Genomic DNA, 23,133 nt, shown 5'->3' on the forward strand with positions numbered 1-23,133 from the left:
GGGGGCGGCGGAGCGCCGTGCGGGGGGCGCCGTGTGCCGGCGGGGCCCGGCAGGGGGCGGCTGAGCGCCGCGCCGTCCCGGCGGCCGCCGCGCTCCCCCCGCGCCGCCCCCCGCCTCACTGCGCAGCGCAAACATGGCGGCGGCGGCGGCGGCGGCGCGGCGCTGAGACGGAGCCCGCAGCGCTCGGGGCCGCGCAGGTGAGGGGCGGCGGGGCGGGGTGCGGGGGGGGCAGCGCGGCCGTTCCGCGGGGCGGGGCGGGCCCGGAGCGCGGCTGTCACGGCGGCCCGCTCTGCCCGCTCTGCCCGCCCGCGGCCCTCCCTCCGCGCCCACCCGCGGGCCTTGGCAGCCCGCACTGCCGCCGCCCGGCCTGCCCGTGCCCCGCGCCTTCACGGCCGCCCCCGTTGGCTGCGGTGGCCGTCGTGCTGAGCTGCGGTGCAGCGCTTCGTGCCGCTCCCGGAGGCCCCGCAGCGCCCGGTGCGGGATGCCCGGCCCCGCGAGGTGACGGTGCGGGACACGGCGGGACGGGGCCGGGAGAGGCGTCGCTCCGACGCACAGCGCTGCGCTGTGACCCCGCGGAGGGGCGGCCCTCACCGCTGCCCCGGGAAACGGCGGTCCTCCTCCACAGCCCCTCGGAATCCGCTGCTGGAGGGCAGGGCTGCGGGTCAGGGAGGGGTCGCGTCGGGTTGGGGGTCAGGCAGAGTTCGGGTTGAGGGCCGGGCGGGGTTTGTGCCGAGGGTCAGGCAGGGTCGGGGTTGGGATCCGGGCACGGTCCGTGCTGCCGGGCGGCTTCTGCCTCACAGCGCTCAGTTGAATCCCTGCGCTCTTTGAAGCCTCTGCGTGGAGCCGCGGCCTCTTGCAGGAGCCGTCGGCGGGCCGCGCTCGGATGTGCCGCTCAGCATCGGCCGTGGCCGTCGCAGGGCCTGCAGGCGGCCGCCAGCCCTGAGCTCCCAGTGGGTAAAGCAGAGACCCGGCGCGGGGGCCCGGCTTTGATTTTTGCCTCCCTTTCTGTTGACTGTTGTTGTTTATAGCGAGCAGCGGGCGCTGAGTGGCTGCGAGCAGCCATGTGGCAGCTCCTCCTCGGCAGCAGCGGGAAGCCGCTCCCCCAGCGCTCCATGGCCGCGCCGCTGGCACAGCCGCAGCCTCTCCTCTGTCAGCCGCCGCTCGCAGACCCTCGTTGCCGTTGGGTAAACCGGGTGATGGGCTCATTAAAAGAGAGCAAATGAGTGCACGAGTGGCACCCGCTGCAAGCTGTGGCTCCGCGCTGGAGCCCGGCCAGCCCCTCCACACTGCCTTCCTGCGGTGCCATTGGGGTGGCGTTGACCTCTGGGTCGCTGGGCCAGGAACTCGATGAGTTCTGCAGCACGGTTGGTGCCTGCAGCTGAGAGACGCTGCTGGGGCGCACAGCACCGCCGTTATCCATCAGCTGGCTGCTGTCGGCAGCCTGAGCTCGTGTCCTTGCCTTACGCTTAGTTTACAAGGGTCTGTAAAACTTGATGTCAGTGCTGGGGCACGGCGTGCCCACAGAGCAGCTGGGGCGGCCGCTTGGCTCCTGGGCGAGCCTGGGTGTGCACAGCCCTTCTGCTTCACGTTCCTTCTTCTGCACACCTTCCTGCTGCCCTCGTGCAGCATTCAGCCATCCCTGCTGCTGGGCTGCACCTGACCCTGCGTGTGCTTTGAGCCTCTTCCTTTCTGTCACACACTCCAGGGCGCATCTTGCTCTCTCCATCTCCGCAGCTGAATTTAACCTCTCAAAGGCTTTTTTTCTCACATCCCAAGCTCTGTTGCTGTCCTCATTTCGTACAGGCTTGTTTTCTACCCTGCAGATCTCTGCCCTTCTCTGCACGCCGCTGCTGACCCGCGCTGTGGTCGGCTGAGCCCCCCACTGCATGGGGCTCAGTGACCCCATTCTCAGTAGGTCTGAGTGCTGCTATGGGACAAAGGAGTGCAGCTCTGGCGTTTGTTTGCATATTGAGTGGTGGGTTTGTGGCAAGGGAGCTGGCAGCACTGTGAGCCCCATCGTGCTCCATCTGGAGGAGCTGCTGGGAGCACTCAGTGCTGGGTTCCCAACCGTGTTCTGTTTGCATTGGGGCTCTGATCACTTTCCTGCCTTTTGCTTGCTGCAGAAGTTCAGCTTGCAATGAGACAAGCGGGTTTGGAGTCTCAAGTTGCACATTTATGTTTAAAAACTTTCTTGATACAATGGCCATGAGAAGTGGGGCAAGGTGGAGCAGCAGCTTCAGATCCTCCTGCAGGGTTGGCAGGCTCCTCTGTAAGGCAGAAATGTCCAAAGGAAAACCATCCCCAGCAGCAGGCAGTGGGGCTGTCTGTACTTCTGTCCCCAGTTCCAGGCTGGGGCTCCCAGCAGTGAGGTCTCACTGGGCTGAAGGAGAATTGAAGGGATGCACTCAGTGGGCAGCATTGGCAGTAGGGGACGGTCAGACTGGATGACCTTGGAGGTCTTTTCCAGCCTTGGTGATTCGGTGATCCTCTGCCTTCAGGGTGTGCTGCAGTTGCTGCTCCAGCCCTGCCCCATAGCTGGGGGTTACGGTGATGGCTTTGTGGTTCGGCTTGTGTTCCCGCACTCTGGGTTCTCCCTGCCCACTGTGCTGCTGGCACAGCTTTGGCACACTGCTGGCCACGTGTGTTCAGTGCAGCCCGTGTGCCTCACCGCCCTGCGGCCGCTCCGTCATTTCATACTGCTGTCAGCTGGGAGTCTGTGAGTGCTGCTGAGCTCTGCTGGCGTTTCACGCCATGCGAGTGCCCAGCATGGAGTTTAATGGCTGGCAGACAGGCTCGGTGAGAGCACCGTGTCTCAGCGAGCTGCTTGGCAGGCTCTGAGCACACCTCCATCGCTGCAGGACAGCCTGCTGGTTGCTTCGTGGCCGTGAATTCTGTTTGTATTGGTGCCTGCCAAACTCAGCAGTCTCCCAGCACTGTGCACGGGACGGTGGAAGGCCTCGTGGTGCACTGCGTGCTCTGCACACCGGGCAGCACTGCTGTTGGTTATGTGAGCAGGAGAGACCGGCTGTGCTCTGTGCAGAGCTGCCCGCCCGTCCTCTGGGGGTGACGTTGCTGTGCTGTGTCACATCGCTCCTTCTGGCTAAGAGTGCACAGAAGTTTCTGCTGAGTGCTTGCTGGATTGCTCCGTTTGCAGCTCAGGGTGCGTCGCCTCTTGGGGGATTTGAGCTCCTTCAGTCGCAGCTGAGCCCGGAGTTCTGCACAGGATAAAAATAGCAGGCGGTAATTAATGCACGTCCTCAGCGAGCCCGGCTCTGCTGCTCTCTCCTGACATGTTGCACTGCTGCAATTTCCTCTCCTCCTCCGAAGGAAGAGATGAATTAATCTCTGCACGGGTGGGAAGGAAAACAAGGAGGCCGGGAGTGGGACGGGAGCGGGGCTGTGCAGTGGGATGGGAGCGGGGCTGTGCAGTGGGATGGGAGCGGGGCTGTGCTGTGGGATGGGAGCGGGGCTGTGCTGTGGGATGGGAGCAGAGGGCTGTGCTGTGGGATGGGAGCAGAGGGCTGTGCTGTGGGATGGGAGCAGAGGGCTGTGCTGTGGGATGGGAGCAGAGGGCTGTGCTGTGGGATGGGAGCAGAGGGCTGTGCTGTGGGATGGGAGCAGAGGGCTGTGCTGTGGGATGGGAGCAGAGGGCTGTGCTGTGGGATGGGAGCAGAGGGCTGTGCTGTGGGATGGGAGCAGAGGGCTGTGCTGTGGGATGGGAGCAGAGGGCTGTGCTGTGGGATGGGAGCAGGGCTGTGCTGTGGGATGGGAGCGGGGCTGTGCTGTGGGATGGGAGCGGGGCTGTGCTGTGGGATGGGAGAAGGCTCTTCCTGAAGTTCAGGTACACTCGTTTCATTAGTTACTGCTACATACCTGTCGTGCATTTATCCACCTGATAGTTTCTTCCCATATCTCCCACCCCATAAAGAGCTTTGTTTTTAACCAAGAGATGCCCCAGCAGAGAGTGAGGCTGATGAAGCAGGTTCTGTCACGCAGAGCAGTGAGGGCTGTGCTGCAGGCTGCACTCCAGCAATGTCAGCATCCCACAGCACAGAGCTCCCACTCTCCTGGAGCTCCCAGGGATGAGTTCTGGGACATGGCAGTGTGGGCAGGGCGCTTCTCCCAGCCAACTTGGGACGGAGCTGCTCTTTGCTGCTAGCTTTGCTGGCTTTCTGCTTTTTTGTTGTTACTCCTTGAAGCTCTTCCCTCAGCTTTCTCAGCCCACTCCTGGAGCACACCATGTGTGTTGGTTTTATTGAAGCTCGGTGAAGCAAGGGCTGCTCCTGCCCCGAGCTGTGACCCGCCTGCATCTCTCAGTTGGTTGTTTTTTGGAGAGGGAAATGAAGTGCAATGGGATCCTGCCACGCTGTGTTCTTTTCTCCCTTGCTCCGCGCTCTCCCCAGGCTGTGTCTCAGGGCTGGGAAGCGCACTGCTCACGGTCACATCATCAGCACACCTCTGCATCATAACGTCTTTCCCAGGAGTGCATTCCTGAACAGTCTGGCGTTTATCAGCCCGCCTCTCACGTGGCAGAAAGATGAAATTCATCCCAGAGAGAGAGAGAAGAGATGTTGAGAATGGCGTAGAATCCTTCTGGTAGAAGAGAAGTCGTGGTTTGCAGCCGTCCCACCCCCCAGGGATTGCTGTCCCAGATGGAGAGCTGCCTTTGGCTGTGACGGCGCTTCCTTGGCAGGTCCTGGTGTGATCCATATGGGCCCCGGAGGGGCAGCGAGGAGAGGCGGCTGCGCTGTGCCGAGCTGCACTCCCTGCTATCCCTTATTTTTATTCCTCTCCTGAGCTCTCTCCTTTTTATTACAGATCAGACTCAGTCTTTTAAATCCTTCTTTTTGTGTTAGTTTCGCTGTTTGAAAGCTGAACTCGTCTGTATCAGCTCTGTTGATGTGGTTGTGTCCATACCAGAGGTGTGTGCCAAGCGTGGCCCCGTGCGCTCTGAGCTGAGCTTACAGCGTGCCGTGCTCTGCACTGCCGTGCCAGGGGGGAGCGTTTGTTGCAGCTGGCTTTAAATTTAAACTTGAGGTGTTTCCAGTGAATTAAATATGAACATAAATAATGCAGGCAGTAACGTAGCTTCTCCGCAATTAAATGCAGGCGCTCTCATTTTGTCTGTGTGCTTCCAGGTTTAGATGCTTTGCAGCATCCCTCCTGACTTTGCTTCTGGTAGGAGCTGGGGGGTGCAGAGCTGCTGACAGCACAGGGGTCTCAGTGAGAAGGGTTTTTTGAAGCTGTGGATGTGCCACAACAGCAGTGGTTGGATGGGGCAGCATCCCATTGCAGCAGGTTGGTGCCTTTGGAGCTTCTAGGGCAGATCCCATCCCAGCGGGTCTGTCCTTGGTCTGTCCTTGCTGCTGGGTGACACTGGGGCTGGGAGTGCCCTGCCCTGCCCTGCACTGATCGCTGCCTTCAGGTGGAAGCAGATGGAGAAAGTTAGGAAAAGAAGCATTACAAGTTGTAGATGTAGGTGTGTAGATGTAGATGGCTTTCGGGTATGGAAAGGAAGAGAAGCTTTGCCCTTCTCATAAGCACACACAGCCACTCCACTTAGGAGATGAGCAGTAAGGGACTGCCACATACCTTCTGATTCAGAGCTACAAACAGCTGTTGTTGCCTTTTCCCTGTGGTCTTATTCCAGAGCCTCTCAGCACCCAGGCAGCGCTCACTGGTGGCCCTTTGGGCACAGTGTGGTGGGAAGTGGAGCTCTGCCTTCCTCTCCAGCTGCATCCCATGGCCACAGTAGGGCTGTACCCCACGGAGCAGAGCACTGAGTGTGGTGTCCCACTGCTGCTTCTCTTGTGCCCGCAGGGAGAGGGGCTGCTGGCTTTGGGGCTGAGGCGATCGGTCTGTGTTCATCAGGAGATGTTTGTGCAACGTGGGGTGAAAGCATCGCAGTTCTCCCAGTGGTGCCATCAGTTAGCGCTGCAGATGTTCACATGCTCCACAGCTGGGGGATTTTCTCATGGTTTTTTCTTTTGTCCTAGGCGTCTTCGGTTGCGTAAAGGCGAGTCGCTCCCACGATAAGGACGGCAGCAGTGATAGAATGCGGAAACCGGGGCCCCAGAAAGGTGAGCAGTGCTGTGCTGCACGGGGCTGAGCAGGGCCACAGCTGGGGGTGTGGGGGCACAGGGAACGTGGAAGAGTGGAGCAAGAGTGTGCATGGGCACAGCCACTGCCAAGGTGCCCTGGCTGGTGCTGGGTCCCCAGGATGGTTCACAACACCTCCTGCGCACCCGGCAAGCCCTGCTGTGCTGTAGCTGTAAGCAGCAGTGTGCATAGCGTGCCATGGCTGTGTGCAGCAGTGTGCATGCTGTGCCATAGCTGTGTGCAGCAGCAGCAGCAGCAGCAGGGGCTGTGCTCATGCCATCTGCTTGTGCTCCCAGTGTGCACACGCTGCTGCTTCTCCAACACAGGCGTGCCCCACTGACAAGGCATGCAGCTGTGGAGCTGCCTGTCCTGTGTGGCTGCAGCCAGGCCCTGCTGCAGAGACAGGTTGCAGGGCTGTGCCATGCAGGCTGCCTGCAGCTGAGCACGCTGACCTCAGGCTCTGCAGACCCTATTGATTTCCTTCAGTGGTGCTCCATCCGTGTGCATGGCCAGCAGGGAGCTCATCTCAGCACTTTGAGCATGGGGGAAGGGAGCAGCAGAGCAGGGCGCATCCTCCGCAGCCCTTTGTTCACAGCTGTGCATGCACGTGGGGCTCATGGCAGGAGATTGCTACTCTCAGTTTATCTCCTTCCTTTATTTTTCTTAAGCATCCCTTGGCTTCTCTTATCTTCTTCTCAGCGCTGCTTGTCCTTTAATGAAGCATGAGCTGCAGGGCTGACTGCAGGAGAGCAGAATGGGGCTGGCTGCAGGGCTGACTGCAGGGTGAGGGCAGCAGGAGTGCATTCTCCGTTTCCTTTCTAAAAATAGTCATCTTTTGGACACGTGAAGATGGATTTGCTAACAGCAGCAGTGCTATTTCTGTAGCAAGCTGTACCCCCAGTGCAGTGCGGCTCTTCCCAGGGTTGTCACTGCGTGTGGGAGGCGGGGATAGCTGTGCCCCTCACTGACACAAGTGCTTTGTTTCTTGTCATAGCCATAGACTGGAAGGATGGTAAGAAGCACAAGTACGGCCGCCCGCCAGAGTCCCCCTCCCAGTACCAAGGTAAGAGCACATGTCCCTTCCTTTCCCTTCTTTTTATTCCTTAGAGCATCATTTCAGGGGGTCGATGTCCCCTCAGGGGCTGAAATGTACCAATGGAGCCCAAAGCAGGAGAAACTCCGTTTACATTCTCAGCTTCAGACTGACATTAAATGCAGCAGGGTGAGAACATGGGCATGAGGGTGCAGAGCTGCACCGCTCACAGCTGCTGCAGTTTGACCCTTGGGTGCATGGAGTGCTTTGCTTGTAGGAAGTATTTGTAAATCAGAGTGCAAAGCTGACGCTCTGCCTGTGAGCACTGCCCGTCCGTATCATACTTGGTCTGCTTAAAAGTGCTCCAGGATCAATCTCTGCTCTGCTGAGCGTCCAATCGCTGTTTGTAGAGGCACATGGCTGTCTCTGAAACTGACACTGCGCCATGCTGGATTGCACTGAGCAGTGCCTGACAAACAGCTCTTAAGGGACAGCTGTTGGGAGGGCTCCGTGCAATCCCATCTGTGCTGGGCCAGGGCAGCTGTTCTGAAGGCTGCTGGGCATTGCTGGGCTCTGTTCTCCCCATCACTGCAGCAGTAAATTTTGTGTGGCTGTAAACGCCAGAGGGCCACGGTGAGAGGGCACTGCCTGCGAGCAGCTCCTGTGCCAGGAGTGTGGAACTGCACACACCGACACTCAGCCTTCCCTCTTCCTGGCCACTGTTTGAACTCTCTGTTTTCTCCCCTCAGGTCACTTTACCTGGGAGAAATACCTGAAGGAGACATGTGCTGTCCCAGCGCCCCCCCATTGCTTCAAGCAGGTGAGGGGCTGAGTGAGAACGGGAAACCTGGGGGAGATGGTCTGCAGCCCGGGAGTGCTGTGCCAGGGGTGGGCTGTTTTTGGCACGGGGGATGCTTCAGGGTATCAGAGGCTTAACAGAAACCAGCTTGTGCTGAAGCAAAGGCGAACATACAGGTTTAGGTGCTGCAAGTGCTAGCACAGCACCAAAGGGCCAGACGGCAGAGAGCTGTGGGGTGCTCAGAGGGCTGCGGTGCTCACAGTGCTGGCAGTGCTGGCTCTAACGGTCCCCTCCTTCCCTCGGCAGTCCTACACTCCTCCTGCCAACGAGTTCAAGATCAATATGAAACTGGAAGCCCAGGACCCGCGGAACACCACATCCACGTGCATCGCCACGGTGGTGGGGCTGACGGGCGCGCGCCTCCGCCTGCGCCTCGACGGCAGCGACAACAAGAACGACTTCTGGCGGCTGGTGGACTCAGCTGAGATCCAACCCATCGGGAACTGTGAGAAGAACGGAGGGATGCTGCAGCCTCCTCTGGGTGAGCTGAGCTTCAGTGAGCATCCGCGTCGTCCGTGGGGAGAAGCAGGATGGGTTTTCTCATGTTTCTGTCCCTGGGACAAAGCCCCTGTGCTGCCCGTTGCTGTCGCAGTGGTGTCATCCCCTGCAGCTCGCTGAGCTGTTGGTGAGACGTGGCAACAGCTCTGAGTCCTGTGCACACCGTGCTGTGGGTGGAGGTGCTTTGGGGCAGAGATGCAGCAGCTGTTGGTGCACAGATGAGCAGCTCGTACTCTTGCAGCTCAAGTGCAGGCTCAGCACGTGCAGGCCATGCTCGTGTGCTTCCTGAAGCTCTCCGTGTGCCTCAGAGAAGAACTGCGTTCTCAGCTGTTTGTTTGGAAAGCTCCCAGGGCCACTTACATCTCCTGGAGGGCACAGAAGCAAAGGAACTGCAGAGTCCAGCAGTGCTGGAGGCAGAGCAGCTTTCATGGCCTTGCCTGGGCATTGTCTGTACACAACCAAGACGAGTCCAGGTTCTCCTTTCTTGGGCCATGCTGGTGGCAGTGCTGCAGCCTGGCTGCAGAGCCCTGCTGTGCCCACAGCACATCCCCAGTGCTCCTCCTCCAAGCAGAGCTCTGCACCGGTGTCCATAGAGGTGCTGTGCTGGGGAGCTTGAAGTCCTCGTGCATATAGCATAGCCAGGAGAGCTGTTAGGGCTCAGGCACCCACACCATCACTGCTGGCCCTGCCACTCATTGCAAGAGCATTTCCAGCTTCATTTCTGTACCCAAGTGGCTCAGCAGCTATGGCGGGTTGGCTGGGGTCTGTCTGATGGGGAACGTGATGGCTGGGGTCTGTCCAATGGGGGAACGATGGCTGGAAGGGCTATCAGTGATTTAAGTGCTATGTAGAATGAAGGGATGCTTGCAATGTTCAATCTCTCTGTACTCATCTGCAGCTTGATGAATAACTGGGATAGCTGCTCTCTGCTGCCAGCCCCATCTCCACTTACACACACATTTTCTGATGCTGGCCCAACAACGGGCTGATTTCCCATTTTTCCTAACGATGCACAAAGATTAACATGCTTTTAACCATGGTCTAGTCTGGTCTGGTGGTTGGCGACCCTGCACATAGCAGGGGGGTTGAAACTAGATGATCTTTGAGGTCCTTTTCAACCCAGGCCATTCTGTGATTCTATGATTCTTTTGCATTCTGCTGCCAGTCGTTGTTGCAGTGTCTCCTTAAAACCCTCTCAGGGTCCCCAGATAAAATCAAGCTGATCTATAGCGATGGAAGAAACCTTCAGTGGAAAACCTTGAGTTAGAGGAATTTGGGGTTCTGGTTTCTCTGGAGCATCATTTGTGAGCTGTGCTTGGAAGCACAGTGGCCCCAAGTGCACATCTGGCCCACCTGCCATGCAGTGTGGCATGCATGTTGCTCGCATCACACCTTCCCCTTTGTGTTTGCTACAGGTGGAGCCTGCTGTGAGCCTTAGAGCTGCTGTGCTCTGTGTTGCCTCCGCATGTGCTGTTGTGTGCTTGCAGCCCTGGCCCAGGTGGAGCTCAGAGCTCCAGCACAGCCAGCCCTGCTCCTGCTCAGTTCCTGCTCTGCCTGCTTTGAGTTTTGCCAGCAGATGGCAATAAGAGTAATTGAGCTGCAGAGCGAAAGTCATTTCTGACCGTACCAGAGGAGGTCAGTGTGCTGTGCCCAGCTCTGTGCTGTGCCCCCCACTGGTCCCAGCAGGAGTGATGCTCTTATGCCCAGCAAAAGCACAGGGAGCACTCAGCAGAGCATTGTTCTTCCTGCCTGCAGGGTGTGTGAGCTCATGGCATGGCATTCCTGCACTCCTTGTAGCACTGCCTGTGTGCACACACACACCGGCAGTGCTCTCTTTCCGTGCACACTTGGTGTAAGAGGTCCCACTGGTTTGTCCCTGAGGTTTGTGGCAGCTGCTGTGCATCCCATGGGGGTGGCAGAGGGTCTGTGGGGTGTGCCAGGAGGTGTGTGCTTCACAGCAATGGGCTGCATGGCATCAGGAGGCCGTTGTGCACACACTGCAGATGTGTGTTGGCTTCAGGGGGATGCTGCGTGCGGGGGCTCCTTCATGCCAGATCCTGCTGTGCTTCTCACGGTTCATTTCTGCTTTCTCTTTGATCTGAATTTCCTTTTCTTTTTTTTTTTTTTAATTTCTTTTCTTGTGTGTGTTCCTTTTCAAACAACAGAGCACGTTGGGCTCTGGCAGTTCTGGGCTGAGTGCCCTCAGCCTTCCTGGGGTGCTCCAGCAGTGAGGGGTGCAGCGTTGTGCACTCACACACTCAGGTCTCAGGGATTTGCATTCTCCTCCTCGCTGATTTCTCCCTGCTCTGTCAGAGCAGCTGTTTGTGGCTGCAGCCTGGGCTCTCAATCTGACAGTGCCCATCTCTGCTCCCTCCCTGCAGGCTTCCGGCTGAATGCCTCCTCCTGGCCCATGTTCCTCCTGAAGACTCTGAATGGAGCAGAGATGGCTCCCATCCGGATATTTCACAAGGTACTTGGCTGTTTGGGAGCGAGCACTTCCTTCTGGCACATCCCTCTCCTGCATGGGAGAGGAGCACACTACCAGCATTGCCATGTGCTGCTTCCCCTGGCAGCTCTGTGCCGCTGCTGCTGGCTCAGGGTAGGGCTCAGTGCTTACACAGCGCTATGTGGGCTGTGCCCAGCAGCCCAGGGATGCAAGCTAGGCAGCTCACAGGGCTCACACCCACCCCGTCTGCTCCATCTGCTCATGGAGGTGAGTGGTGATGGAGGGGCAGACCTGCGCCGGGTGGGCACCGCTGCTCTCTGAGCTCATTTTCCTTTTCTCATAGGAACCACCATCTCCATCCCAAAACTTCTTCAAGACAGGTATGAAGCTGGAGGCGGTGGACAGGAAGAACCCTCACTTCATCTGCCCGGCCACCATTGGGGAGGTGAGAGGTTCTGAGGTCCTCATAACATTTGATGGCTGGAGAGGTGCCTTCGATTACTGGTGCCGATATGATTCCCGGGACATCTTTCCCGTAGGCTGGTGCTCGCTGACTGGAGATAATCTGCAGCCCCCTGGAACAAAAGGTAAGGCTGCCTCATTGCCTAGCACTCTTGCACTTGAGGATACAATAAGGGAACCACGAGCATTACCGATTTTACGCCGTGGGGCTGCTCCTGTTTGCGCTCCTGGTGGTTATCCCGGCGTGCCTTGTGTCGTAGTCTCCTCTGTGAACATGGAAAAGCACAGGCATGGGCAGGAGCAAAACGTGAATGCCGTGTGATGCTCCTGAAAAGGCCTTCATGTGTGCTCTGCTGTTGCTGAACTCACCTTTCCTCAGGGAGTCTGAACAGCTCCAGCTTTCACTGCTCTTAACTAGGGCGGAGAAGCAGGCTGCTCCGAGGTCATGGGCAGCAGTGGAGTGAGAATCCAGAGAGCCCCTCTCCATTATGAACAGAGCAGAAAATCAATTCTCAGGGTCAACCTAAAGAAGGAGCATCGTGGCTCGCTTACTTAAAAGTCACGTCTGGGGAGGGTGAGAATGGGAGAGATGTATGGCTCAGGGCACAGCAGACTGGAGAGGGAAATAGTGGCTGTGATAAGAAGGAAGAGATGAGTGTGGGTTAACAGCTGTCAGTTCTGGGCAGTGCCCTGGAAGGGGTGGGTGGGAAGGAGACCCCCAGTTACCAGAGCATGGCCTTGCAGAGAGGAATTGTCTGCTGCTGGAATAGCATCCCTAGCTCTGTGCTTGTGCACACAGAACGCATTGCTGCTGAGGGGCAGGGAGGTTCTGCAGCCTTTCCTGCAGTGTGTCCCCCTGGCTGCAGCACTCTGATGGCAGGCAGTGGTGTAGCACAGCATGCTGGCCTGGGCACAGCACTTGGGATGGCCTCCATTTCTCAGCATCCTCGCTGCCCTGGGATGTGTTTAAGTGCTCGGCGTCTGCAGGTGGAGATGATGCTCAGGCACCAGGCTTTCCACTCAACGTGTTGCAACACTTCTCTTTCTGGTTGCTGCTGCTTGGTTTCTCTCCTTCCTGCAGAGGTGCTCACTGGGAGTGCAGACGAGCGCTGCACTCAGTGCTGGGAGCAGTGCCCTGCTGTGGGTGCTGCAGCACGAGTGGTCCCACAGAGCTGCAGGTCTGTGGCTCGGTGTGTGCAGTAGAACTTTGGTTTGGGAGCTGGTGTCACACCAGCATCACAGCTGCACTTTTCCTCTGTGGTCTGCCCTGAAGTTTTCCCGTAACCTGCAGAGTTGCAATGCTGTCTGGGCTGGGAGTGCTGCTCCCTCCCTAACACCGTGGTGCAGAAGACAGAGTCCTCTGCTGCTTGATTCTCTCCTGCAATTCAGACTGATGCTGCTGAAGAAGTGAGAGCCCTGCAGCCCAAGCGTGCAGTGCTGGCTGCAGTGTGCCCAGGTGCTTTGGAGGTCGTCCTGCATTTGTGCCATCCACAGAGCATCCAACACTGCGTCCTGTTTGCACCCCGTGTTTTGGAGGGGGGAGGAAAGTGCTTTGGAGCCCAGGCAGCCTCCTGAGCCTGGCTCTGGCACTCAGGGAAGCGCTGCCGCAGCACACGTCCTTGTTGGTGCTTGGTGCTGAGCATCCAGCCCCGCTCACTGCACAGAGCAGCGTGTCACGGTTCTCCTCTTGATCCTGGTATTTTTATAACTTCTGAATGGCTTTAAAAAGAACAAAAGATGGAACAAAGCACACCCACCCACTGGAGGCTGCTGGCTCCCTGTGCTCTGAGGCATCGGAGGTGCCCGGCTAATGTTTAACCAGGAAGCCAAGGCTAAAAATGCACTTCAGACAAGAGCAGAATGAGCAGAAACTGCAGGAACGCCCCAGAGTGGCCTGAGCACCATGGGAGTGTTTTGGTTTGACCTGGGGGGGTCAGAGCCACTGGAGATCGCACTGCAGTTTGCTTGGGGTGAGAGGGCATGGGGTGCAGTGTGGGGGAGACCTGCTGTGAAGGTGACTGCGGACAGGTGCGGCGTTTTCTTATCCCTTGCATTGGAACCGTGTGCCCCAGTGGGCTCAGTGCTCCTGGGTTGGATTGGAACTGGGCTGCTGACTGCTGCTGGCCCAGGCACCGTGAGCTCCTGCAGGCACGAGGAAAGGAGCACAAGCTGGGGCTGCCGGCACTGAGAGCTCCTTGCAGGGCTGCAGGTACAGCCAGCCACAAGCTGCTGCAAACCAGTGCTGCTCGTACATTGAGAAGGATGCACTCTGCAGAGCAAATAACAGCAAAAAGAGGTGTTGAGTTTGCTGGGAGCAGGAGGGGAGTTGGCAGGGGAAGGGGATGCAGAAGCAAGTGCTGCTGTCAGCAGGAGGTGTTCACGTCGCCTGCAGGCATGCTGAAGGAGGGGGGGGCTGACGGGCAGCTCTGGGGGATGCCCACTTGGCACTGCCTCGTCCTGTACCCAAAAGCTTTGCCTTTGTGTTGTGACAAAAAGGACACGTGGCTCAGCTCACCCATTGCCTTCCTGTGGCGTGGAATGTGGGTGGCTCGTGGGCAAGGAGTTGGGTGGGTGGTCGTGGCTGGGGGTCCTGTGTGCACGTGGAGGCGGTGGTGAGCGCTGTCCCCAGGGCTCTGTCTGGCAGCAGTGCTCTGCCAGCCCGGGGGGCTGTGGGGTCCCTTCCAACCTAACCGAGCTGTGGTTCTGTGATGTTACAGTGCTGCCCGGTGGGTGCAAAGCACTTAATTTCTTTCCTGTACCCAGAAGAAATGGTGAGCTGGGATTTGGAGCTGTGCGTGCTCAGCAGAATGCCTGCACTGGTAACAAGTGTGTGGACATCCCCACTCAGCGCAGTGCTCTGTGCCTGGTGCCCAGCTGGTCTCTCATCTCACCTGGCTTGTCGCCGTGCTGACCCCGGGGCACTGGGGTGAATGCTGCTGCTCTGCTGTGCGGCCATCCCACATGCTGAGCCACTCATGGCACTTCACCCCATGCCGTTGGTTCTGCTGTTCTGTGACACGTGGAAGGTCCCTTTCGCTGCGTGCTCTGCAGGACAGCCGGCGTGGTGCAGTGGGACCCCTCAAACATCAGCTCTGAGCAAAGGGCTTCTGCCTGTGCCAGTGCCCAAAGGAGCACCCACAGAGCTGTGCTCTGCTGGGCTTTGCAGCCCGCTAACAAGCAGCGCTGTGTGGATGCTTCTGCCGTGACGTGCAGCGTGCTCATCTCTCTGTTCTCCACAGCTGTGTCCCTCCCCATCTCCTGTGGGCTGCAGTGATTCCCTCCAAGCTCCTCCTGCTGCGTGGGCAGCAGGCATAGCAGGGCCCTGCTCTGTGTCAGTGGGGAGGAGCGCTTTGCTCCACTCACTGCTTTGTGTCCAGCAGCAGGGCCTCCCAGTGCCCTGCTACCCCTGGAGCTGCCTGGGGCTGCAGTCATTCCTTCCATCCCTCATTCTGTGGGGACAGCTGTTTGTCCCCATCTCTTTGACACCACGCTCACCACTTGGCAGCCCTCCCCTCGTCCCACGGCTCTCACCCTGTGTGAAAGCTTTGCAGCTGCTCTGCAGAGCCCTCAATTGTAGAGTGGCAGTGTCGGGCACACTGGAGCCAGCGCACACTGTCCTGCTTCTCTTACTCATCCTTTTAGTGTTTAGAGGCTGTGCTGGGGTTCCCCTCACTCTGGCAGCAGCCCAACACCTCCTCCTGTGCACACACATGTTGAGCACACAGCCAGACTCCCAGCTCTGTGCTGTGCCAGAGGTGTCCGTGAGTGTCTTGCAGTGCAGCAGCGGTTGCTGCTGTCTCCTTGCAGCAGCAGTCGGAGCAGAAGGGCTGTGCTGCAGCATCAGCCCCAGAGGGGCTCAGGGAAGGACTGAGCGGTGCCGGGGTCTGTGGCCACTCCAGGATTGTCCCAAATGACACTGTTTAAAGATGGAGGCTGCTCTTGTTTTCATCCTCGCCTGATTTAATTACATTTGCTTTCTCTCTTTTTATTTCAGTTGTGATTCCAAAGAGCCCTTTACCTGCCTCCGAAGTAAACTCGGAGAAGCCTAGCATGCACAGTAGCACAAAGACTGTTTTGGGGCATCAACAAGGGCAAGGGCGTCGCAAAGCAGGGAAGAAGCGTGGTCGAACGACCAAAGCGCTAATCCACCACCCCATGCCTGCGCCCTCCAAATCAGTGGAGCCTTTGAAATTCCCCAGAAAGAGAGGCCCCAAGCCTGGCAGTAAGGTAAAAGCTGGTGCTGACGCAGGCGGGTGCGAGGCAGTGCTGCCCTGGGATGCTGCATGCGTGTGTCTGTGCACGTCTGTCCGGCAGTGGTAGGAGAGCAGAGGGGAGCGTGGGGCTGGAAGCACCTCGGAGCGGCTGTGCCCTGTGGGGCCTTCCCATGGAGGAGCCGTGTTGGCCGTGGAGTAGCACGGCACGTGCTGTGGTCATGGCAGGGCAGCCTGGCACAGGGCCGGCTCTCTGCCCGCGGTGCAGGGCTGGCAGGTCTGGGGCTCGTCCCGGTGCTGCTCGTGTGTGGGGCAGACAGGTGTTGAGCACGTAGGTTCTCGAGGCTCCCCGTCGTCGCCGCGCCGTGCCCTGTGGTGCCTTGTCTGTTGGATGCACAGCAGCATGTAGCGATCGTGGGTGGTGGAGGAGAGTGGGGGTAAAAGGAGAAATATCCTCCTCTTTTTCTGCAGAGGAAACCTAGGACATTGCTGAGCCCAGCACCCACCTCTCCAACCACCAGTACCCCTGAACCCGACACAAGCACTGTGCCCCAGGACGCTGCTACAGTCCCCAGCTCTGCCATGCAGGCTCCCACAGGTAAGGCTCTCGGGCCGCATCCCTGGAAAGATTGCACACGTGGGACTGCAGCCATCAGGACGCAGCAGGGCACTCCCACTTCTTTGTGAGCGCGTGCGCCGGCAGCAGGAGCAGAGGTGGCCCAGCTCTGTGTAGGGAGGACAGGAGAGACACGTGAGCTCAGCTCAGCCTTTCCTCTGCCCCCGTCTGTATCAGAGATGCGCAGTGGCTGTGGGTCCGTCTGATGGACATAGGGGTCCCTGTCCCTGAGCTGCCCCCCGTGTGGCAGTGACCACAGAGCCCTGCAGGGCCCATGCAGCCCCAGGGCAGTGGGCTGCAGGACCTGTCCTGCTTGAGCAGCGAGGCTGTGCTGCTCAGGGCAGGATGTTGGGGCACAGAGGGACAGGAGGGAGCGGAGCAGTGGGAGCTCTGTGCAGCTGGGTGGTAAATCTGGGTAGGAGCACAGCGCCGATCCTTGTACATTTAAGCAATGGATGTGGGTAGGGCCCTTTGTTTCCCCAGAGCAAAAGCAGCCCGCTCCCCCGGAGCTCAGTCTGCATCCCTTTGCTCACTGTGCACAGTGCAGCTGTGCTCCCTGGCTGGAGCAGACCCCTGGGAACTGACAGCTGGGGAGCAGCCCCAGGAGGAGCGGCGGCAGCGGAAGAAGCGCCTGCAGGAACACTCCAGGGTGGTTCCCCAAAGCGAGATTGCTGCCAGCTCATGGGCAGTGGCTGTGCTGGACTCACGTTTTGGGAGCACTTTGACAGTCTTTGAAACCCGGGCATCCCTCGGGTTGGATGTTAGGCATCTATACCTTGCGTTCTTGAGTGGGTTAACGGCAAACACGTTTCTCATCTTGGCAGTTTGCATTTACTTGAACAAGAATGGCAGTGCTGGGCCCCACCTAGACAAGAAGAAAATTCAGCGGCTGCCGGACCACTTTGGACCAGCTCGAGCCTCTGTTGTCCTGCAGCAAGCAGTGCAGGCCTGCATCGATTGCGCTTACCATCAGAAAACAGTCTTCTCCTTCTTAAAACAAGGCCACGGGGGAGAGGTCATCTCAGGTGAGAACTGGCCTGCAGCACTTTGCCTTCGGAGATGTCATGGCAAGAGTCCGCTCGCTGGAAGATGAAGCTTGGCACAGTTCCGGGCCGGGAGCAGACAGAAGATTTCTGTCTTCTCTTCCTTGCTGAGCAGCTGGCACAGGGCAGGGGCATGTCCTTGGGGAGCAGGCATCACCTCCATCCCAGCGCTGCTGGGCCCCAGGAGAGGATGGCACAAGCATGGGTGGGCGCTCCGCACTCCTGGTGGAAGGAAGATCCGTGCCACGAAGTCTCTCTTCCCCAAGCCCTGGTTTTTAATGCCCCCCGAGCCCCTGCTGAGCTGGCCATGGAGCGCAGCCCCCCCAGATGGCCATTCCACCCCCTATCCCATGGCCCCACTCCCATAGCCCGTCTCGGCCATGCTGGCAGCTCTGGTGCAGTGGCGATGCGGAGATGCAGCAGCTGGTGGTGCGGCCCCCTGCGCTTGCCAGGGCCTTACGTGTTGGGCTCTGTTTGTTTCTGTCTCCAGCTGTGTTTGATCGGGAACAGCACACTCTGAACCTGCCCGCAGTAAACAGTATCACCTACGTCCTCCGCTTCCTGGAGAAGCTGTGCCACAACCTCCGCAGTGACAACCTCTTTGGGAACCAGCCTTTCTCCCAGCACAGCCACGCACCACGCTCACACGAGTACGACCACGACAGGTATCTACCAGGTAGGAGCTGGGGCGGGGGCAGCACCAGGGGGACCCCAGGTCCCGTACCCAGCTTTCCCCGTCGCTCGGGAGGCAGCAGTGCATTGGGCAGCAACGCCGTGCTGCTGCCTGCAGCTCAGGGTGCCACTGTTTGCAGCTCAGGGTGCCGTGCCGGACTGAGGGTGCTCAGCAGCTGAGCTCTGCAGGGAGCAGGTGCTCCAGTGTCTTTCTGAGGCGCCCAAATGCAGTGGTTTCTGGTGAGGGTGAGGGTTGTTCCGTCATTTGTAGAGGTTGTGGGAGGATGAGGACATGCTGAAGTCAGGCTGAGCGCGAGGGCTCTGCCTCTATGTCACCTCCCACCCCGTGTGCCGCCGTGGGGCTGAGCAGGAGTGAGTCAATGGGCCAGAGAGCAGTGGAGCTGCCAGCAGATGGAGAGCTGATGACTGCTGGTAGGAGCAGGGCTGGTGTGCAGTGCCGTGCACAGGTCGGTTTGAAAGCACAGGCAGGAGGAATGCCAGGACCACCATGCGTGGGCACCACTGTTACCTGGGAGCTCTGATGCACAGCAGCCAGGGCAGGTTTCTGGCCTGCATCTGCTCTTGGCGGCTTGGTAACCACGTCTCCTCGTCTTAAGCAGAGCTCAGGGCAGCAGTGTTCCTGCACAGCCACTGCCATTGCCGTGTCCGCAGCCCCAGCAGTGCGCCTTGCGCCTCCAGCATCTGCGTTGACTCCGGTGCTCAGCTCCTTCTCATATCTCTGGGCAGGTGCTGTCCTGCCTGGCCCAGCCTGGGAAGGCAGCAGCAGGTCTCTGTAAGTGTGTGCCACGGTTACTAGCAAAGACACCAAGTGGTGCTGCACAGCAGAGTGGTGTGCGGGTTTGTTGGTGGGTGCTGCACAGCACTGCTCTGTCAGTGGAGCAGCACAGCGCTCCCACTCTGCCCCATGTGTGCCCACTGCCTGCACAGCTGTGGGGGCACAGCTCACAGCACAGCTCACTGCATTGTGCCCTGCAGCCCACACTGCAGCATCCTGAGCCACCATGAGCTGGGGGCTGGGCTGAGCCCCCCCAGGGGCTGCCTGCTGCTCCTCCATGCCTGCCCAGTGTGCGCGCGTGTGTGTGTGTGTCCGTCGTACCTGGGGTCCCACACTGTTGGAGCACCTTCGTAGGGTTAAGGCGTTCATTACACTGAGGGCATTTTCTTTCCATCGTGTTCTTCTCTGCCTATCCCCTCCCCACCCCCATCCCTCCTTTGTTGGCCATAATGCATCTCCCGCTGGGTGAGCACTCATCCTCTGTGCCACCGTGTGGTGCCAGGCCCTGTGCTGGTGGCCACAGCACTGGGAACTGCATGGTTCCCACCACGGGCAGACCAGAACCTGCACAGCGCAGCCGGGTGCTCTGGGGCTCTGAGAGGGGAAGATGGGATGGAGCTGAGCTGAGCAAAGGTGGCACTTGGGATGAAGATGGCAAAAAGCACTGTGCCCCCTGGTGGGCTTCAGCCCCACACTTTCCATCCCTAGAACTCAGAGTGAAATGCAGAGTGCTGTGTGGGCTGGCTGCGCCTTGGGGGGCGGTGGGGCACGTGGGTGGCTGTAGCACGGCCTGCCTTGCTTCCCAGCAGCTCTGAACGGAGCTTGTTCTCTTTCCCTAGACAGAAGCAGTTCGTTAGACGGCACTCTGCAGGGACCAGGCCGGGGTACAAAGCGCTATTGCCAAGATTCCCCTCCGTACAGTGCTCCTCTCTCCCCCAAGTTACCAAAGAATGACCGTCACCCGCTGGAAGGTGAGCACAGCATCTCTTCCAGCGCTGCGGGCACAGAGCTGGGAACAGGAGGGGTGCTGCTGGCATGGGAGCTGCACAGAGAGGGACAGAATGGTGTTCAGGGCATGGAACCCCCACAGCAATGCAGGGTGAGCAGAATGTGGTGGGGGTCCTTCCCACCTTGAGAGCTGGCAGCCAGGAGCACTACAGCAGGGCAGTTAACCCACATCTGAGTGCCATTGCCGTGTCACTGCTCCTAATGTGGCCCTCTTGCTTCAGTCTGTCTGCCTTTGAGGTGTGCTGCGGCGTTGTGCACAGGCTGGTTGTGCACTGGCTGGTTGTGCACAGGTTGGTTGTGCAGTGCAGCCTCATGGCTGGGAGCTGCCCTTCCCCTCATGTTCCTTGCAGCCACACTGAGCCGTGTGCTGTCCCTCCTTGTTGCACCTCCCAAAGTGGCCGCAGTTGTCGGTGTTGGGAGAAGTGGGAGTTTGGATTGTGCTGGGCTGGGGGTCCATACAGCCTCACACTGCTCCTTGAGCGCACCACTGTAACGTGTGGGAGTGTGGCCGTGTCAACACAGTGACTCTGTGTTCACTGTTGGACTGGAGGCATTCTGAGGGTGAGCTTTGCACCTGAAGTGCTGCACCGACACAGCCCTGCATGGTCACTGTTCCTATATGGGCGTGCAGGGCCTGGCTGCAGCACGGCAGCCTCACAGAGCCCGGATGGATGCTTGGGTGACAGAGGGAACAACCTCACCTATGCTCGTGGCATTGTCTGTGATATGACACAGTGCTGTGCAGCTGATGGGGTGCAGCCATGGGCAGCAGCAGTGCAGGCAGAGAAGCTCCTGGCACACAGAACACCCAACGTGCGGTTGGTTTGTGGACACTGCTCCCTGTGACATGGGGCACTGCGTGCTGCTGGACTTGCCAGGTTTTCTGTGACATAGAAACTGCGTCTCAGAGGGCGGCTCATGCAGCACTGGGTCTGCTTGTGCTGCGGTTGGGTTGTGTGTGCTGTAGTAGATGCACAACTGCGCTCCTCATGTCCTCCTTGGTGCAGAGGGTTGAGCAGCACCGCCCGGTGCCCTGTAGGTCTGTGTCTTGTGCTGCCCTGCAGCCCCACAGCCTGCACTGCTGCCCCCAGTTTGTGCAGGGCTGCAGTGCTCAGGGTCCTCCCTGGGAGCAGTGGCAGGACACTGGGCTGCAGGCAGTGCAGGCAGCAGAGAAGCCGCTGCGTGGGTCTGGCTGTGGGGCCGGTCTGGCTGTGGGGTGGATCTGGCTGTGGGGCACTGGGCCTGGAGCTGGCCACGCTGCTCGCTGCCATCAAGGTGGGATGGGATGGCTGCATGCACTGACTGCAGCGTGCTGCGTTCCAGGTGAAACCTTCGTGCTGGGAGACGGCCCCCCCGGGCCCCTTGAGCCTCGCATGGACCCCATGGACTCTGCCCTGAACGCCGTCAACGCCTCCGGTCACAGCCGAAGCTCCAGGGAGTTCCGCCTGCAGGGATACCGGCACCTGCACCAGCCCTGCAGCCTCAGCCAGGGCAGCACCTCTGCGCTGGGCAGGCTCGGCTCCACGGGTAGGAGCATGTGGGAGCACTGATGGGCACGGGCTGGGGCAGGGAGCGCTGCAGGAGAGCACCCAGCAGTGCCAGAGCTGGGATCCATCCCGGGGCTGCAGTGTGTGCTTTGTCCATCTGGGATGTTGCTTCAGGTGGGGAGGGGGGCGGGGAGGGGAAAGGGGATGCACAGCTGCAGGTGCTGCTGCATGCATGTGGGTGACACTGCTGCCTGCACATGAGTGACTCTGCCATGTGCTGTGCCCCAGGCTCCGAGCGGTACCGCGAGGGCACACGGCTCAGCAGCCGCGACCCCTCGTGCTGGACGGTGGAGGAGGTGATGCAGTTCATCCGGGAGGCAGACCCGCAGCTGGGACCCCACGCTGATCTCTTCCGGAAGCACGTGAGTGTGTCTGTGTCCGTGCCAGGGCAGGAAGGGCAGAGCAGGGATGGCAGCATAGGGCACGGCGCAGCCCGAGCTGAGCTCTGGTGCTCTCTGTGTGCATGGAGAGCTCAGCTCACAGCAGCACTGAACCACACAGAACTCTTCCTTTTAGAATCCTAAAATTCACTTCATTGCAAATTTCTTCTGGCACGAGGCATGGTGCAAGCACGGCTCATAGAGTGCCCTGCTCTGAAGCTCCTGCAGAAGGGCTGTCCTGCCACTGGCAGTGGGGGTTGGGATGGGATGGTGCTGCACTGCCCAGCTCTGATGGCGCTGCGCTTTCTCATCCCGGCAGGAAATCGACGGGAAGGCGCTGCTGCTGCTGCGCAGCGACATGATGATGAAGTACATGGGGCTGAAGCTGGGCCCGGCCCTGAAGCTCACCTACCACATCGACAAGCTGAAGCAAGGCAAGTTCTGAGGACGCTCGGCAGGACGGCCCCCGCGCTCACCCGCAGTCCGTCCGCACGCACCCACCCACCCACGCCACCGCCGCAGCCCGGCTGCAGGGACGCACCACGCAGAGCCCTGTGCCCTCAGCCCCTCCTCCCCCCCTGGCTGCTTGGCCACGTGGAACAGGGTGGGTGGCCATCCCCAGCCCCCAGCACTGCCCGTCTTCCACGCCAGCACGGAGCGGCTCAGCACCGGCCCCCCCGGGGGTCCTCCGTATTTATTTGGGACTGGGGAGGCCCAGGAGATGGAGCGAGCCAGGGGGCTGAGGAGCGGGGCTGGGCACCGTGGGACTCATCAGCCCTTCTCTCCCCTTCGCCTTTTTTTTATGATGAGGAGTTGTCCGTTGAAAACTATGACTTTTTTTGTACCTGATGTCGAACTCACAGCTCCTGGGGATTTACAGCTGGAGGTGCAGAGCCCACCTCCCCGCAGCCGTCCTCCTCCCTGCAGCTCCGTCCCAGCCCGGTGCCGGGCAGGGGGCTCTGTCTGATGTATTTATTTGCGATGGCACTTGGGCTCTGAGCTGCCAGCCGGGGGTGCGGGGTCCATCCCTGCACATCCCCCATGCAGCAGCGGGTGGGACCACAGAGCAGAGCCCCCGCACTGCCAGGGAGCTCTGCTGCACTGCTCCATCCCTGGGGTACCCCCAATGCTGCCCCACTTCCCCACAGCGCAGCTGGGGGGTGGGGGGGGAGGGGGGCAGGTTTACCCCAAAGGGGAAAGTTGCAAAGGAAAAAAAAAGAAAAAAAAAAGGCAAAACCTGCAAACCCAAAGTGACAGAAAGGCTTCCGTAATACAGCACTGCCTGCACTGCTCCCTGCTCACAGGGGGGGTCCCACACATGGGGGTCCCGCACCCCCCACCCGTACCTGCGCCGCTCCCGCTGCAGCCAGGCCCCCACGCGGGCTCAGCCCGTGTTTTCCTCTGCACTTATTTTACGTCTATTTGTTTATAAATAAAAGAATAACGCAGAGCTCACAGCGCTG

General features: G+C 59.4%; 1 protein-coding gene across 7 annotated transcripts; it reads left to right on the plus strand.

The window, feature by feature from the left end:
* Positions 1-105: 105 nt before the first annotated feature.
* On the plus strand, positions 106-23,120 carry SCMH1 (Scm polycomb group protein homolog 1). 7 transcript variants are annotated; one of them, XM_046903651.1, is made up of 15 exons: positions 106-498; positions 5,997-6,080; positions 7,094-7,162; positions 7,882-7,952; positions 8,238-8,472; positions 10,871-10,959; positions 11,279-11,522; positions 15,392-15,624; positions 16,080-16,206; positions 17,049-17,249; positions 17,758-17,943; positions 19,575-19,706; positions 21,067-21,270; positions 21,519-21,652; positions 21,990-23,120. In XM_046903651.1, exons 2-15 carry the CDS (start codon positions 6,056-6,058, stop codon positions 22,113-22,115), a joined length of 2,076 nt encoding a protein of 691 aa, XP_046759607.1. In that variant the 5' UTR covers positions 106-498; positions 5,997-6,055; the 3' UTR covers positions 22,116-23,120. The 7 variants fall into 7 exon arrangements, with proteins under 7 accessions (XP_046759607.1, XP_015153062.2, XP_015153063.2 ...); XM_015297576.4 differs by having other exon boundaries at positions 106-197; XM_046903650.1 differs by lacking the exon at positions 106-498 and adding an exon at positions 1,105-3,240.
* The last annotated feature ends 13 nt before the right edge of the window (positions 23,121-23,133 follow it).

Source organism: Gallus gallus, chromosome 23, assembly GCF_016699485.2.
Source record: "Gallus gallus isolate bGalGal1 chromosome 23, bGalGal1.mat.broiler.GRCg7b, whole genome shotgun sequence".
In the NCBI taxonomy this organism is placed as follows: Eukaryota; Metazoa; Chordata; class Aves; order Galliformes; family Phasianidae; genus Gallus; species Gallus gallus.